General features: G+C 41.2%; 1 protein-coding gene across 2 annotated transcripts in view; it reads left to right on the plus strand.

The window, feature by feature from the left end:
- The window catches only part of LOC126272555 (juvenile hormone esterase-like), a 378,748-nt gene that overhangs the window by 204,597 nt on the left and 158,257 nt on the right, over nt 1-15,894 (plus strand). For both annotated transcript variants that reach the window (XR_007549239.1, XM_049975474.1), the window contains exon 4: nt 1,545-1,730. Coding sequence is in view for 1 of the 2 variants with exons in the window: in XM_049975474.1 (XP_049831431.1) it covers nt 1,545-1,730 (186 nt within the window). In the remaining variant the exon portion in view is untranslated. The remainder of the gene's footprint in view (nt 1-1,544; nt 1,731-15,894) is intronic.

The raw sequence follows: 15,894 nt of genomic DNA on the forward strand, positions 1-15,894 counted from the left end.
CTGTGGTTCTGTCAGTGTGATCATGTGATGTATCCGACCCCAGGAATGTGTGAATAAAGTTTCCCCTTCCTGGGACAATGAATTCACGGTGTTCTTATTTCAATTTCCAGGAGTGTAGATTCTACAAGTGACGGCACTCACTCTTAGCAGTGGAACAGGATCTTCATTTCACATTGCAGGCATTTCCTGACTTAATTATTTATTTGTTTATTTATTATGGTGACAACCATGGCGGGCTATTACTAACAAATGTTTTATTTATAAAAATGAACATTACTAAAAAACAGTAACAATGTCACATTTTTAAAAAGTATTATTATTTTTGCAAGTTACTTCTAGTAATACAATGACGAAAATAAGTCGTGTACTGGAATACTTGTGTTTGATGTGAAGGCAGTCTATACCATCTCCAACAACAGACCAATCGACTGCCACCTCACAACATTTCACTGTTATCACTTCACAGTGCACACAACCACCACATGTCCCACATTACGCCTCACCAACGATTCCCTCAGTTTCAACTCAAAATGCGCTATGTACTCCAGTATCCCGGCGAGGGCGACCGCATTCTGCATTCAGAACTCTGTCTTTTTATCTCTGACAAGTTCTACATCTCCCAAATCACGACCCACCATCAATTCCCTCGGTGTCTACCGTAGATGAACTGCTTCTCTACCTTCCCAACACACAAAGAAAAAAAAAAAAAAAATCTGCAGCTGAATATCATGAAAATTTTCCTGTGAGAGTTAAAGGAGATTTTGAAAGTAGTTCTTCAGTAAATTCGAATCGTCCACTACAATGGAAATCAATTTCTGGTACTATATTGTGTACTAATGTGTGTGTGTGTGTGTGTGTGTGTGTGTGTGTGTTTATTTAAAGTTTTGATAATGTAGGTATTTTGTATCTTTCTTCGGAATTTTTTCAGTAAAATGGTTCAAATGGCTCTGAGCACTATGGGACTCAACTGCTGTGGTCATCAGTCCCCTAGAACTTAGAACAACTTAAACCGAACTATCCTAAGGACATCACACACATCCATGCCCGAGGCAGGATTCGTACCTGCGACCGTAGCAGTCGCACGGTTCCGGACTGCGCGCCTAGAACCGCGAGACCACCGCGGCCGGCTTATCAGTAAATACCGTTACTTTAAAACTAGTCTGAAAATGATTATCCCAAACTTACCTTACTATTATTGCCAGCATTTCTACGGACTGAACACAATTCCTCATTTTGGTATTTTTTACGCTGAATAGTATCTTTCAACCGTCGATGGAGCCTGTCAAAGGTAGACACCGACATTCTGAAATAATTGAAGAATTACGTGTCGTCCTGCCTCAACTCTTCAAACAACGTGCTAATCTGCTGACGACGGAGATTTTACCGCCGTGTGTATAAACGCTAAAGTTCTGCGAGCGACGACGGACAACTGATTGCAGCGGAAAAAATCCGTGTTTGCAAGCGGCCTAAATGTTCACATTTGTCAGTTTAATGCGTCACGTTGAGCAGACGATGTTGATGTGTCGCGTGTGTGTGCACGGCAGGCTTTCTGACGACGGGCGACGCGGCCTGTCCCGGCAACATGGGCCTACGTGACGTGCTCGCGGCGCTGCAGTGGGTGCGTCGCAACATCGCCGCCTTCGGGGGCGACGCCGACAACGTGACCATCTTCGGCGAGAGCGCCGGCTCCATCATCTGCCACGGGCTGCTGCTCTCACCCGCCGCTGACGGTCAGTACACAAGCTCGCTCGCTCGTTCCCTCCTTCCCTCGCTCCCTCCCTCACTTCTTAGCTGTCATCGATCCCCATTGTGCATTAGGCTATTTTCATATGTTAAAAATATGGTTCGGATTGTTGTTACTGATTCAAAAAAATTGGCTCACATGGCTATGAGCACTATGAGACTTAACTTCTGAGGTCATCAGTCCCCTAGAACGTAGAACTACTTAAACCTAACTAACCTAAGGACATCACAAACATCCATGCCCGAGGCAGGATTCGAACCTGCGACCGTAGCGGTCGCGCGGCTCCAGACTAGCGCCCAGAACCGCTCGGCCACTCCTGCCGGCGTAGTTACTGATTGATTATAATATTTATGCCAGACACCACACTTGCCAGGTGGTAGCCTTTAAATCGGCCGCGGTCCGTTAATATACGTCGGACCCGCGTGTCGCCACTATCAGTGATTGCAGACCGAGCGCCGCCACACGGCAGGTCTAGTCTAGAGAGACTCCCTAGCACTCGCCCCAGTTGTACAGCCGACTTTGCTAGCGATGGCTCACTGTCTATATACACTCTCATTTGCAGAGACGACAGTTTAGCATAGCCTTCAGATAGATCATTTGCTACGACCTAGCAACGCGCCATATTCAGTTACTATGAATGTATTCTGAAACAGATAATATTGTGAATCATGTGCCGTCCAGAGCGACGTTCATTATTAATGGATTAAAGTTAAGTATCAAACTAATTACGTCCGCTTTCTGAATTCGAATTCCTTCTCATATTTCAGACCTCACGTCAGTATAGTTCTTCCCTCCTCACGCCATCCTGCGTGAGCTAAAACGCGTGCATTTCGGCCTCCTCTAGCAACACGGTGTTGGCTCTTCTGCCAACACAACAATTTAAATAGCATATGCTACCGATTTAATTGATGAAAGGAGAAAATATAAAAATGCAGTAAATGAAGCAGGCAAAAAGGAATACAAACGTCTCAAAAATGAGATCGAAAGGAAGTGCAAAATGCCTAAGCAGGGATGGCTAGAGGACAAATATAAGGATGTAGAGGCTTATCTCACAAGGGTAAGATAGATACTGCCTACAGGAAAATTAAAGAGACCTTTGGAGAAAAGAGAACCACTTGTATGAATATCAAGTGCTCAGATGGAAACCCAGTTCTAAGCAAAGAAGGGAAAGCAGAAAGGTGGGAGGAGTATATACAGAGTCTATACAAGGGCGATGTACTTGAGGACAATATAATGGAAATGGAACAGGATGTAGATGAAGATGAAATGGGAGATACGATACTGCGTGAAGAGTTTGATAGAGCACTTGTTGTGTACATAGTTCCGCGTAGTCGGCGCGTACACAACTTTCCCACTAGAGCGCGCCTCGCTAAGCACAACAGTGCAGGCGCAGCGATCGTCCGTCTCCGCACTACGAGATGGCGCTGCCTTAGAGACGGACCAAATTCTGCTTCCGCCGATCCGCGTATTAATATGTAACGCAGCCAATGAGATTGCTACTAACATAGAACCTTTTCTCCTCCCGGATCACACTCGCGCAGTGATACCTGAACGCGTGAGGTATTATAATGAGTGTACAGACCTCCGATTAGTCAGTCTGCATTAGTCGGCATTAGTCTGCACCAGTCTGCATTAGTCTGTACCAGTCTATAGTCAAGTTTCAGTGTGCGCCTCATAAGATTATCATATTCCTGTACATAGCCATGAAGAAAAATGTTTAGACACTTTGTCAAATATGAGAGATATGTGAGAATAAGATTAACGTACCAAGACCAAAGGAACTTCAGATTGTCAATTGTAAATAGCATCCAGAATCAAGTTAAGTAAGGTTTATGATTTTTATTATTTTAATAAATGTGTGTGAAAATTAATCAAGTTCTGTTTAAAGTTGGTCACCGTCAATCTGCCACTCTAAGCGTGCAAGTGGCATTTCTAACGTCTGACCTAACGGCAGAAGATAAACACCCCACGAGAAGACCATGAGACATATTGCTGACACTCGCCTACTTCGTTAGAGCGACAAGTCAAATAATGAGATGGTGTGTGTACTGAAGGTCTTACAGTAGGCACACCACAGCACTGAAAGACCTGAGTCGAAACAAGGCCTTGGGAGTAGACAACATTCCATTAGAACTACTGACGGCCTTGGGAGAGCCAGTCATGACAAAACTCTACTATCTGGTGAGCAAGATGTATGAGACAGGCGAAATACCCTCAGACTTCAAGAAGAATATAATAATTCCAATCCCAAAGAAAGAAGATGTTGACAGATGTGAAAATTACCTAACTATCAGTTTAGTAAGTCACAGGTGCAAAATACCAACGCGAATTCTTTACAGACGAATGGAAAAACTGGTAGAAGCCGACCTCGGGGAAGATCAGTTTGGATTTCGTAGAAATATTGGAACACGTGAGGCAATACTGACCTTACAACATATCTTAGAAGAAAGATTAAGGAAAGGCAAACCTACGTTTCTAGCATTTGTAGACTTAGAGAAAGCTTTTGACAATGTTGACTGAAATACTCTCTTTCAAATTCTAAATGTGGCAGGGGTACAATACAGGGAGCGGAAGGCTATTTACAATTTGTACAAAAACCAGATGGCAATTATAAGAGTCGAGGGACATGAAAGGGAAGCAGTGGTTGGGAAGGGAGTTACACAGGGTTGTAGCCTCTCCCCGATGTTATTCAATCTGTATATTGAGCAAACAGTAAAGGAAACAAAAGAAAAGGTTTTAAAATCCATGGAGAAAAAATAAAAGCTTTGAGGTTCGCCGATGACATCGTAATTCTTTCAGAGACAGCAAAGGACTTGGAAGAGCAGTTGAACGGAATGGAAAGTGTCTTGAAAGGAGGATATAAGATGATCAACAAAAGCAAAACGAGAATAATGGAATGTAGTCGAATTAAGTAGCGTGATGCTGAGGGAATTAGATTAGGAAATGAGACACTTAAAGTATTAAAGGAGTTTTGCTATTTGGGGAGCAAAATAACTGATGATGGTCGACGTAGAGAGGACATAAAATGTAGACTGGCAATGGCAAGGAAAGCGTTTCTGAAGAAGAGAAATTTGTTAACATCGAGTATTGATTTAAGTGTCAGGAAGTCATTTCTGAAAGTATTTGTATGAAGTGTAGCCATGTATGGAAGTGAAACATGGACAAGAAGAGAATAGAAGCTTTCGAAATGTGGTGCTACAGAAGAATGCTGAAGATTAGATGAGTAGATCACACAAGTAATGAGGAGGTATTGAATAGAATTGGGGAGAAGAGGAGTTTGTGGCACAGTTTGACAAGAAGAAGGGACCGGTTGGTAGAACATGTTCTGAGGGATCAAGAGATCACAAATTTAGCATTGGAGGGCGGCGTGGAGGGTAAAAGTCGTAGAGGGAGACGAAGAGATTCAGAAGGATGTAGGTTGCAGTACGTACTGGGAGATGAAGAAGCTTGCACAGGATAAAGTAGTATGGAAAGTTGCATCAAACTAGTCTCAGGACTGAAGACCACAACAACAACAACAACAACAACAACATACTGTCAATAGTCTCACAAAATATCTCTTATGTTTAAAAGCCATTAAATTTCAAATATGGTCACGTGATCAAAAACACTCTGTCATTGGCTGCTGCTCTGGTGACGTCAAAGACTAGTAGACGAACCTGAATGTGTGTTACAGGAGCACTAGACGAAGTACGAGGTTCTTACGTTCTTTTTTTCCAAACAGTTCAGCTATTTAGCGATGGAAAAAGCAATTACAACTTTTAAGTAACACTAGAAAGGAATTTCGTCATCGCTGATAGAGGAAACCTTGCAAAACTCGATGCGTTTTACGCTCCACCCATTTAGAGCGGCGATATGTGCAACGACAGCCATCCATTTCCTACTCCCTACTACATCATTATACTCACTCAATACTAAGCAATTTTAGAACTTTTGCAAATGGGTCCGTGTTTTATTACTAGATTGTCGAATATCAGTCATGAGCTTCGACCAAAAGTGCGATAAAATTACTCTTGGCAAAAATTACTTCGGTAGCGCAGCGGATAGCGTTCTGGCTGTAGGTAAGCAGCTCACATGTTTGAATCTTCGTCATGTGTTTTAAAAAGTTTTGGACGAAATACGAAAACAGCGTCAGCAAGAAACGATTGTAATAGTTGTTTCGATTGTGAGATGTATTGTATAGAGTTTCACATTAGTTTTAGTCTGAGGGATGGACAACAGTGGATAAATGCATTTACTTTCCGAACAAACAGTTCACTTTTATGGAAAGTATTGCTAGTCGTGATGACATCACCATACGCCCACAGTACAGCGAGGTGTAGGACGATGAGGCTATAAGAAGGTACACTATGTGATCAAAAGTATCCGTACACCCCCAAAAAACATACGTTTTTCATATTAGGCGCGTTGTGCTGCTACCTACTGCCAGGTACTTCATATCAGCGACCTCAGTAGTCATTAGACATCGTGAGAGAGCAGAATGGGACGCTCCACGGAACTCGCGGACATTGAACGTGGTGGGGTGATTTGGTGTCACTTGTCCTACGTCTGTACACGAGATTTCTACACTCCTAAACATCTCTAGGTCCACCGTTTCCGATGTGATAATGAAGTGGAAACGTGAAGAGACACGTACAGCACAAAAGCGTACAGGCCGACCTCGTCTGTTTTCTGACAGAAATGGTTCAAATGGCTCTGAGCACTATGGGACTTAACTTCTCAGGTCATCAGTCCCCTAGAACTTAGAACTACTTAAACCTAACTAACTTAAGGACATCACACACAGCCATGCCCGAGGCAGGATTCGAACCTGCGACCGTAGCGGTCGCGCGTTTCCAGACTGTAGCGCCTAGAACCGCACGGCCACTTCGGCCGGCTGTCTGACAGAGACCGCCGACAGTTGAAGAGGGCCATAATGTGTAATACCCAGACATCTATTCAGACCATCACACAGGAATTCCAAATTGCATCAGGATCCACTGCAAGTACTATGACAGTCAGGCGGGAGGTGAGAAAACTGGGATTTCATGGTCGAGCGGCTGCTCACAAGCCTCACATCAGGCTGGTAAATGCCAAACGACGCCTCGCTTGGTGTAAGGAGCGTAAACATTGGACGATTAAGCAGTGGAAAAACGTTGTGTGGAGTGACGAATCACGGTACATAATGTGGCGACCCAATGGCAGGGCGTGGGTATCGCGAATGCCCACTGAATGTCACTTGGCAGCGTGTGTAGTGCCAACAGTAAAATTCAAAGGCGCTGCTGTTATGGTGTGGTCGTGTTTTGCATGGAGGGGGCTGGCACACCTTGTTGTTTTGCGTGGTACTATCACAGCACAGGCCTACATTGATGTTTTAAGCACCTTCTTGCTTCCTACTGTTGAAGAGCAATTCGGGGATGGTGGTTACACAACAACAACATCCCTGTAATGGACTGGCCTACACAGAACGCCGACTTCGTACCAGGCAACGCCGTCCTACATCGATACCTCTCCTCACTGCAGCACTCTGTGAAGAATGGGCTGCTATTCCCCAAGAAACCTTCCAGTACCTGATTGAACGTATGCTTGCGAGAGTGGAAGCTGTCATCAAGGCTAAGGATGGGTCAACACCACAAAGAATTCCAGCATTACCAAAGGAGAGCGCCACGAACTTGAAGTCATTTTCAGCCAGGTGTCCGGATACTTTTGATCATATAGTACATATAAAGTGTGCACAAACGTAAGGGCTGTGATGTTTCTGAGTATAAACTAACGTTAGCGTCTGAAGCAGACTTACTTCATCTTTATGTAAGATGATGAAACTGCAAAAGTTTAAACAATAAGGATCCTAGCTGGACAGCACGAAGATAAAAACCTTGTTTCTAATAAAGTAAAAGGGGAGTGGTCACATTAACTATAAAATATCTTTTTGAACGTGACCTTTGCGAACAGCGATTGAAAACGTAAGCGCATGTAAACAGCAAGTAAAACAAAATAATATTCTGTTTCTGATCGGTGTGGTGAAGTTTTGTAATGGTGATTTGCTTTGCATATGAGAAGACCTTCGAGTCATTTACAGATAAGTCAAAACGTTCTTTCGAATTACACTAAAACCAGCGATCTATGGACATCATCTTATAAAATTAGACGATCTACCCTTCTAACAACTGAGCTACCAAATAATTGAGTTGTTGTTGGACAAGACGACAATTTTCGCTAGTAGATTTAATTTCTACGAATGTCGCTAGCCTTCGTTGTAACACTGGGAGACCATAGCTCGGAGGTAACTTAATATTAACTTCACATTACAACACATTTTTCATGAAGTTAGTGAACTTGTGCGTCGAAGTGGTGGCAATTTGCCAGTGCAGTGTAACCACATTTTATGCACCTTCCCATTATCTGAAACACTCAAAAACAATTTCTCAAGAGTTTTATATATGCATTTGTATATGGTACTACACACAATTTCTAACTCATTTTTCGAAACGTTCATTCCAAAACAAGACATCACTTTGAATCAGCAGTATGATAGTAGCAGCAGCGAGCTAGCCAGTGAAGTCACAGACATCACATCACTCGAATGGAGCGTTTTAGCGAACTTTCAAGTTATTTGAATTTCATTTCCCCCTTTTTATAAAAGAATACTGACATTCAAGAGGAATAAAAAACATGTTAAGAGCATAAAATGACATAATTAATCATTTAAGACAATTTCCATAAACAATCATAAACCCTGTTGTGGGGTGTTTCTAAAAACAGCACTTTTGCTTGTAGTAGCGTTCATTAAGAGTCACATAAAATTGCCTTGATAACAGATACCCCCTTTACTAAATGAATAAGCCCCATAAATTAATACCGTTAAACGATCTGACTGCCTTTGAACTATGATTCGATGCTGACATACATACTTATCACAGCGGATATTCTTCGTTATCTGAAATGATTTATAACTGTTAACAGAGCAAATATATCATTTCAATCTAAAGATGGATCCCATAATCATCACCTACATTACGCCTAGTTAGGCAAGACATGTACCACACTTGTGGATTCAGTTATACCCCACTGTTGGCATCTGGTAATACAATATTCCCACAAAACATTGTATCAGTACAGCAAAACAACTGATGCTCTCTAATTCTTGAGGCAAACTAACTTGTGGAATTTAAAAACAGTTTACTAAAGTAACGGATATCTTTTTTGTCTGTACAATTTGTACGACATGAAAAGTGCTTCTCATCGTCCCAACAAGGCATGATTGGTCACTGCCGCCATCATGAAAAAGCATATTTTCAAGGTGTCCTTGTTTTCTTACAAATCAATTTATTTTTTGAGGCTGTCCATCTTGAGCGAAACACAAGTTTATCTTTCCTTCTGTTTCCCAGACGTCTTTCGCTGATGTTTCAGCATCGTCAATGAGCTTTCATTTTCTTTCTATTAAAAAGGAAAAATGCTCTTTACTACATGTATGCATATAAATTTGAGTTCTTGAAACAATATTTATAAATTTGAAAAACAGTGTTGTATGTGTACCTTGTTACCACATGCTATGGTTTTCCTGAGTTTCATGTTCTTGTGTGTATGTGTGTGTGTGTGTGTGTGTGTGTGTGTGTGTGTGTGTGTGTGTGTGCGTGCGTGTGTGTGTTGGCAATATGCTTCACTTTTTCTGGTTTCCCACTACCTTCACTGTGAAGGCCTGCAGTATGTAACTTTCGCTGTCACTGTTTACAGACCACGAAAACAAGTTGAATGTGTTCTGGCTGGGAGTTTTGAATCTTTGTGAGGCATATCTACCAATTTGTGTGTGTGTGCGCGCCCGCGCGCGCGCTTGTGTGTGTCAGTGTGTAAGAAACTGAAGGTTTGTGGGTTTTGTTTAATTACTCAGTTTTGACGTGTCCGTTGCAGAATGCTGTGTATTCATTTATTATTTGTTCTCCTTCAGATGTGGCTTTTTGTATTTCATAGTTTTCTTCAATTATTGGGTTTTGGTGGTGGGGGGAGGCTATTGCTGCAATCGAGATTTTTCAAGTAAGTTTTGATGTCTGTTGGGCTGTGTCTCACGCCCATAAGGCATTCAGCAAATATAGAATCACAGCTTATACTTTTTAATGCTCTTCTGCGTTCTGTGTATCTGGTATTAAGGTTTCTGCTTGTCTGTCCTATTTAAATAGACTTGTCGTCTTGGCATGTCAGATGGTAAACACCAGACATGACTTTTTTCTGTGTTTGTATTGATTGTCTTTAGTTTTCTCTGTATTGAATTATGTCCTGTAGGCTATTTTCAAGCCCTTGTATTTGGGTTCAAAAATGGCTCTGAGCACTATGGGACTCAACTGCTGTGGTCATCAGTCCCCTAGAACTTAGAACTACTTAAACCTAACTAACCTAAGGACATCACACACATCCATGTCCGAGGCAGGATTCGAACCTGCGACCGTAGCAGTCGCATGGTTCCAGACTGCGCGCCTAGAACCACGAGACCACCGCGACCGGCCTTGTATTTGGGTATGTAGTCTATCCTATGGGCTGCTTTATTGTCGTTGTTGCTGTTGTAATTGTAATTGCAGTTGTAATTTTATTTATCCTGTATATCATACATTGTATGCAGAGAAGCACATTATGATATAGGACAAGTCAAGAATGGAGATAAGATGATACATGGTTAAAATGATTATGACAGTGAAATTATAATCATATAAATGTTCATATAATACATATGTAATGCCAAGAAACAAAAAAGCATGTAGGTGGACATCTTGTAAAAAAATTAGAAATGCACAATATTATTAAAAAATTCAAAAATGCACAATATTTATAAATAAGTTCACATAATTAAGGGAAAGAAACATGTACGCAAATAACATGGAAATACAAGAGTACTATATACATTTAAAATTCATTTCTAAAGTAAAACAGTAAATGTTACACACTTCTGTATTAAAGTGTTCAAGTATACACAAGAAGTATATAACATGGACAGAAGAAGTAACATGGAAATTTAAAAGTATACATAAAAAAGCAAATAACATGGAAATACGAAAGTACCATATACACTTAAATTCATTACTAAAGAAAGACAGTAAAGGTACCACACTTCTGTATTAAGGAGTTCGAGTTTGGATACAAAGTACAGATCATGGACAGAACAAATAACATGAAAATTCAAAAGAATAAATTAAAAATACATTACAAATGGAAAACCTACTTCTGTACTACAAAGTTTAGGTTTGCATACAAATGCATAGAGCATGGACCGAAAAAGTAGCAATTTATACAGAGTTACATTATTTATATAAGAAGACGAGCTTTAATGGGAAATTAGAATTTTGTGTCAAGAAACTTATGAACAGAGTGAATACAGTAATTTAATAAAGTTTGTTTTTGTTTTGTTCTCGTTTCCTTCAAACTATTAATTGTCTCGATCTGCGATGGGAGATGCTTGTGTCATGTGTATGGCAATGTACATTTCTGTGTAGAGTTCCTAAATATTGTGCTACAAAACAAACCGGTTCCATTATATTAAGGCAAGGCATTGGCAGTTTTTTTTTTTTTGAATGCTTTAAACAATGGTTTACAGTTCTGTTTTTAATGCCATTAATCTGACCATTTGTTTTTGTAATAATAAAATTGTATTGCGTTCAGAACTACTTCCCCATAAAGCTAGACCGTAGGTCATAATGGGTTCAAACAGAGTATGGTATACGAGCTTCAAAATGTCAATTTTGGCTGAGTCTTTTTTATTGATCTGAGTCAGTAACACATTTCGCTGAGCTTCTTTGCAACTATCTCTACCTGAAGTTTCCAGTTTAGCGTACCACTGATGGTTAGTTGAAGGAATTTGGTGCTTTGAACACTGCATATATGTATGTCTGCATTGAAGAGTGTAACTTTATGCCCTGTGTGAATGTTCATGCTTACATTTTTCTGAGTGTTTATTAGCAGTCTGTTTGCCTCAGACCGAGATTTTATATAATAGGTGGTTTCACTGACTATTTCTTGAAGCACATCTTCTGTGTTGGAAATTAAAATATTTGTATCATCAGCACACAAAAGAATTAGCACTATGGATGTTTTCTGGGAAGTCATTGATGAACAATGTGAAAAGGATTGGCCCAAGAACAGACTGCTGTGGAACACCACAAGTTGTATTTAGGATATCTGATCTGCAACAGGTAGAATTCTTGGGGTTTCTGATTTGTACATATTCTCTCCTTTCATGTAGATAGCTATTGGTGCAGCTGTGGACAGTACCCCTGATTCCAAATTTCTCAAGTTTTGCGAGGAGTAGCTTATGGTCGACCACATCAAAGGCTTTGGATTGGTCAAGGCATATACCAACAACAGACTATTTATGTTTTGCAAAAACAGACATAATGTCTTTTGGGACAACAGCAATCAGTGAAATTATAATGTTACTTAAAAACCGTCTTAATTGCAAATATTTTTATTCATATGACCGGTTTCGGTTCATTCAGAACCATCTTCAGATCTGATATCAGATCAGGAGTAACCCGTCCAAATCCAGCAGTATTCACATGCTACGTCACATCTGATGTAGCATGTGAAAACTGCTGGATTTGGACGGGTTACTCCTGTAACTGAAATATCAGATCTGAAGATGTTTCTGAATGAACCGAAACCGGTCATATGAATAAAAATATTTGCAATCAAGACGGTTTTTAAGTAACATTATAGACTATTTATGACCAATTAGACTTGAGCAGTTCTCTAAAAACTGAGAGTGTACCATCTGCTTGTTGCTAAGGATGTTCCTTGTTCTTGTGTGTTCTGTGCGTCTGTGGGTGATGAGCTGTTCACTTTTTGGTGTGCCAGGTGTCCCTTTTGTTTTTGTTTTCATTTTTTGATCCAATCTCTCTATAATGTTTGTACTATATCCCTGCTCTATAGCTGTTTGTTTGATTATCTGTAATTAATTTTTGTAGTTGTCTTTACTGAGAGGAGTTTTGTTCAGTCTGTAATGCATTATTGGAAACCATCTAGTTGGAACGATACCAGTATTTGTGTGTAACTGTGCTGGTGTTGGAGGTGACTTTTCTGAATATAGCGGGAATAGCAATACCAAATACTTTCCTGTATTGTTTGGGTCTTACTATTGTTTCAAATATTTTGATTTTAAAGTGATTGAGGAAGAAGTTGGCTAGGAATTCACTGGTTGGTGACCCATGGGATGTCCACCTTTTTGTGAGTAGAGCTGGTCGTCAAATGAGAGAGTTTTGCTCTGTTATTAGTTTTAGAACGTCAGCTATTTCCTATATATCTGTGGATTTGGGAATGTTTTTCTGTTGTTCCAATAGTTGTTTGATGATGTTGATAGTTTCAGTGATGAGGATATTTACGTGCATGGATATGACAAGAAATGATGTGTGTATGGCTGTTCTGGGGATGCAGATGTCCTTGATGTTTTTGTATCAGCTCTTCAGTGCTGTGTATGCTTCCGTTGTTTGAGTATACATAATGTTTCTGTAGGTAGGTGTGCATTTCTCTGGCTAGGTAATATGTGGATGCACTTCTGAAATTTTCAACTGGGCAAAATCGGAAAATTCTTCTTGTGGAGCTTTAGTAGGCTGTTCAGTGTGAGTGCCTTGGAGTTCTTTTGTTTTAGCCATTTTACTTGGTTTTCCGATGTCTGAAGCGCAGTCATTAGAACTGTGAAGTGAAATAGATCTGGAAGGTTTCACGATTTGCAACTTTTTTTGCACTGACATTTTTTTTCGTTTGAAGGAGACTGCGGAAGTTGGATGGCACTGTTTTCCCGTGTCTTTCTGCTGTTATGCAGGAACCTCTACAATGTTGGTATCACCAATCAATCGTACCTGACTGGAGGAACCAGCAGGCGAATGGAATTATAAATGGAGGTGGGGGTTATTTGACTGTGTTTGTGCTGAGGTGTCGGCTTTCTGGATTCACTGTTTGAGAACTGAAGCAAATGAAGTAGCGAATGTAAGATGTCGCCTTTTCTCTAGGCCTGGTGGTGCCCACAACTAGGAATACACTTTTGAGGAGACGTAGAAATGATTCCAGCGTAGAAAGCATTACCAAATTTGCTGCTCTTGCATAGCTGGTAGAATCTACATCTACGTCTACATCCATACTCTGCAAGCCACCTGACGGTGAGTGGCGGAGAGTTCCTTGAGTACCTCTATCGGTTCTCCCTTCTATTGCAGTCTCGTTCGTGGAAAGAAAGATTGTCGGTATGCCTCTGTGTGGGCTCTAATCTCTCAGATTTTATCCTCATGGTCTCTTCGCGAGATATACGTAGGAGGGAGCAATATACTGCTTGACTCTTCGGTGAAGGTATGTTCTCCAAACTTTAACAAAAGCCCGTACCGAGCTGCTGAGCGTCTCTCCTGCAGAGTCTTCCACTGGAGTTTGTCTATCATCTCTGTGCGCTACAGCAGCGCAGCTCTCCGTTGGATCTTCTCTATCTCTTCTATCAACCCTATCTGGTACGGATCCCACACCGGTGAACAGTATTCAAGCAGTGGGTGAACAAAGTGCACTGTAACCTACTTCCTTTGTTTTCGGACTGCATTTCCTTAGGATTCTTCCAATGAATCTCAGTCTGGCATCTGGTTTACCGACGATTAATTTTATATGGTCATTCCATTTTAAATCATTCCTAATGCCTACTCCCAGATAATTTATGCAATTAACTGCTTCCAGTTGCTGACCTGCTCTATTGTAGCTAAAATATGAAGGATATTTCAATTCGTTGCAGATCCTCCTGCATTTCAGTACAATATTCCATTGTTACAACCTCTCGATATACTACAGCATTATCCGCAAAAAGCCTCAGTAAGCTCCCGATGTTATCCGCAAGGTCATTTATATATACTGTGAATAGCAATGGGCCTACGACACTCCCCTGCGGCACACCTGAAATCACTCTTACTTCGGAAGACTTCTCTCCATTGAGAATGACATGCTGCTTTCTGTTATCTAGGAAATCTTCAATCCAATCACACAATTCGTCTGATAGTTCATATGCTCTTACTTTGTTCATTAAAAGACTGTGGGGAACTGTATCAAACGCCTTGCGGAAGTCAAGAAACACGGCATCTACTGGGAACTCGTGTCTATGGCCCTCTGAGTCTCGTGGACGAATAGCGCGAGCTTGGTTTCACACGATCGTCTTTTTAGAAACCCATACTGATTCCTACAGAGTAGGTTTCTAGTCTCCAGATAATAAGGGTTCCAAAATTCTTCAACTGGTCCACGTTAGAGATACAGGTATATAGTTCTGCATATCTGTTCGACGTCCCTTCGTGAAAAAGGGGATGACCTGTGCCCTTTTCCAATCTTTTGGGACGATACGCTGTTCTAGAGACCTATGATACACCGCTGCAAGAAGGGGGGCAAGTTCCTCCACGTACTCTTTGAGCGATTTTAATTGTTTTTCTATCCCTCTGTCATCGATTTCGATATTTACCATTTTGTCATTGTGCGACAATATAGAGAAGAAACTACATTGCAGTCTTTCTTCGGTGAAACAGCTTTGGGAAAAGACATTTAGTATTTCGGCCTTTAGTCTGTCATCCTCTGTTTCTGTACCACTTTGGTCACAGAGTGTCTGGACATTTTGTTTTGATCGACCTACTGCTTTGACACAAGACCAAAATTTGTTAGCATTTTCTGCTAAGTCAGTACATACAACTTCACTTTCGAATTCATTGAACGCCTCTCGCATGGCCCTTCTCACATTACATTTCGCTTCGTGTAATTTTTGTTTGTCTGCAAGGCTGTGGCTATGTTTATGTTTGTTGTGAAGTTCCCTTTGCTTCCGTTGCAGTTTTCTAACTCGGCTGTTGTATAACGGTGGCTCTATTCCATTTCTTACGACCTTGCTTGGCACATACTCATCTAATGCATATTGTACTATAGAATGAGATTTTCACTCTGGAGCGGAGTGTGGGCTGATATGAAACTTCCTGTGTGCCGGACCGAGACTCGAACTCGGGACCTATTCCTTTCCCGGGCATGTGCTCTACCAACTGAGCTATCCAAGCACGACTCGCGCCACGTCGTCACAGCTGCACTTCTGCCAGTAACTCGTCTTTTGAGGGTGCGATCGTCAGAGCGCGCACTCAAAGACAGAGTGGCACAGGAGGAACCGTCCATGTACCACGTCATTGCAGAACGACGGCGCC

Source organism: Schistocerca gregaria, chromosome 5 (assembly GCF_023897955.1).
Source record: "Schistocerca gregaria isolate iqSchGreg1 chromosome 5, iqSchGreg1.2, whole genome shotgun sequence".
In the NCBI taxonomy this organism is placed as follows: Eukaryota; Metazoa; Arthropoda; class Insecta; order Orthoptera; family Acrididae; genus Schistocerca; species Schistocerca gregaria.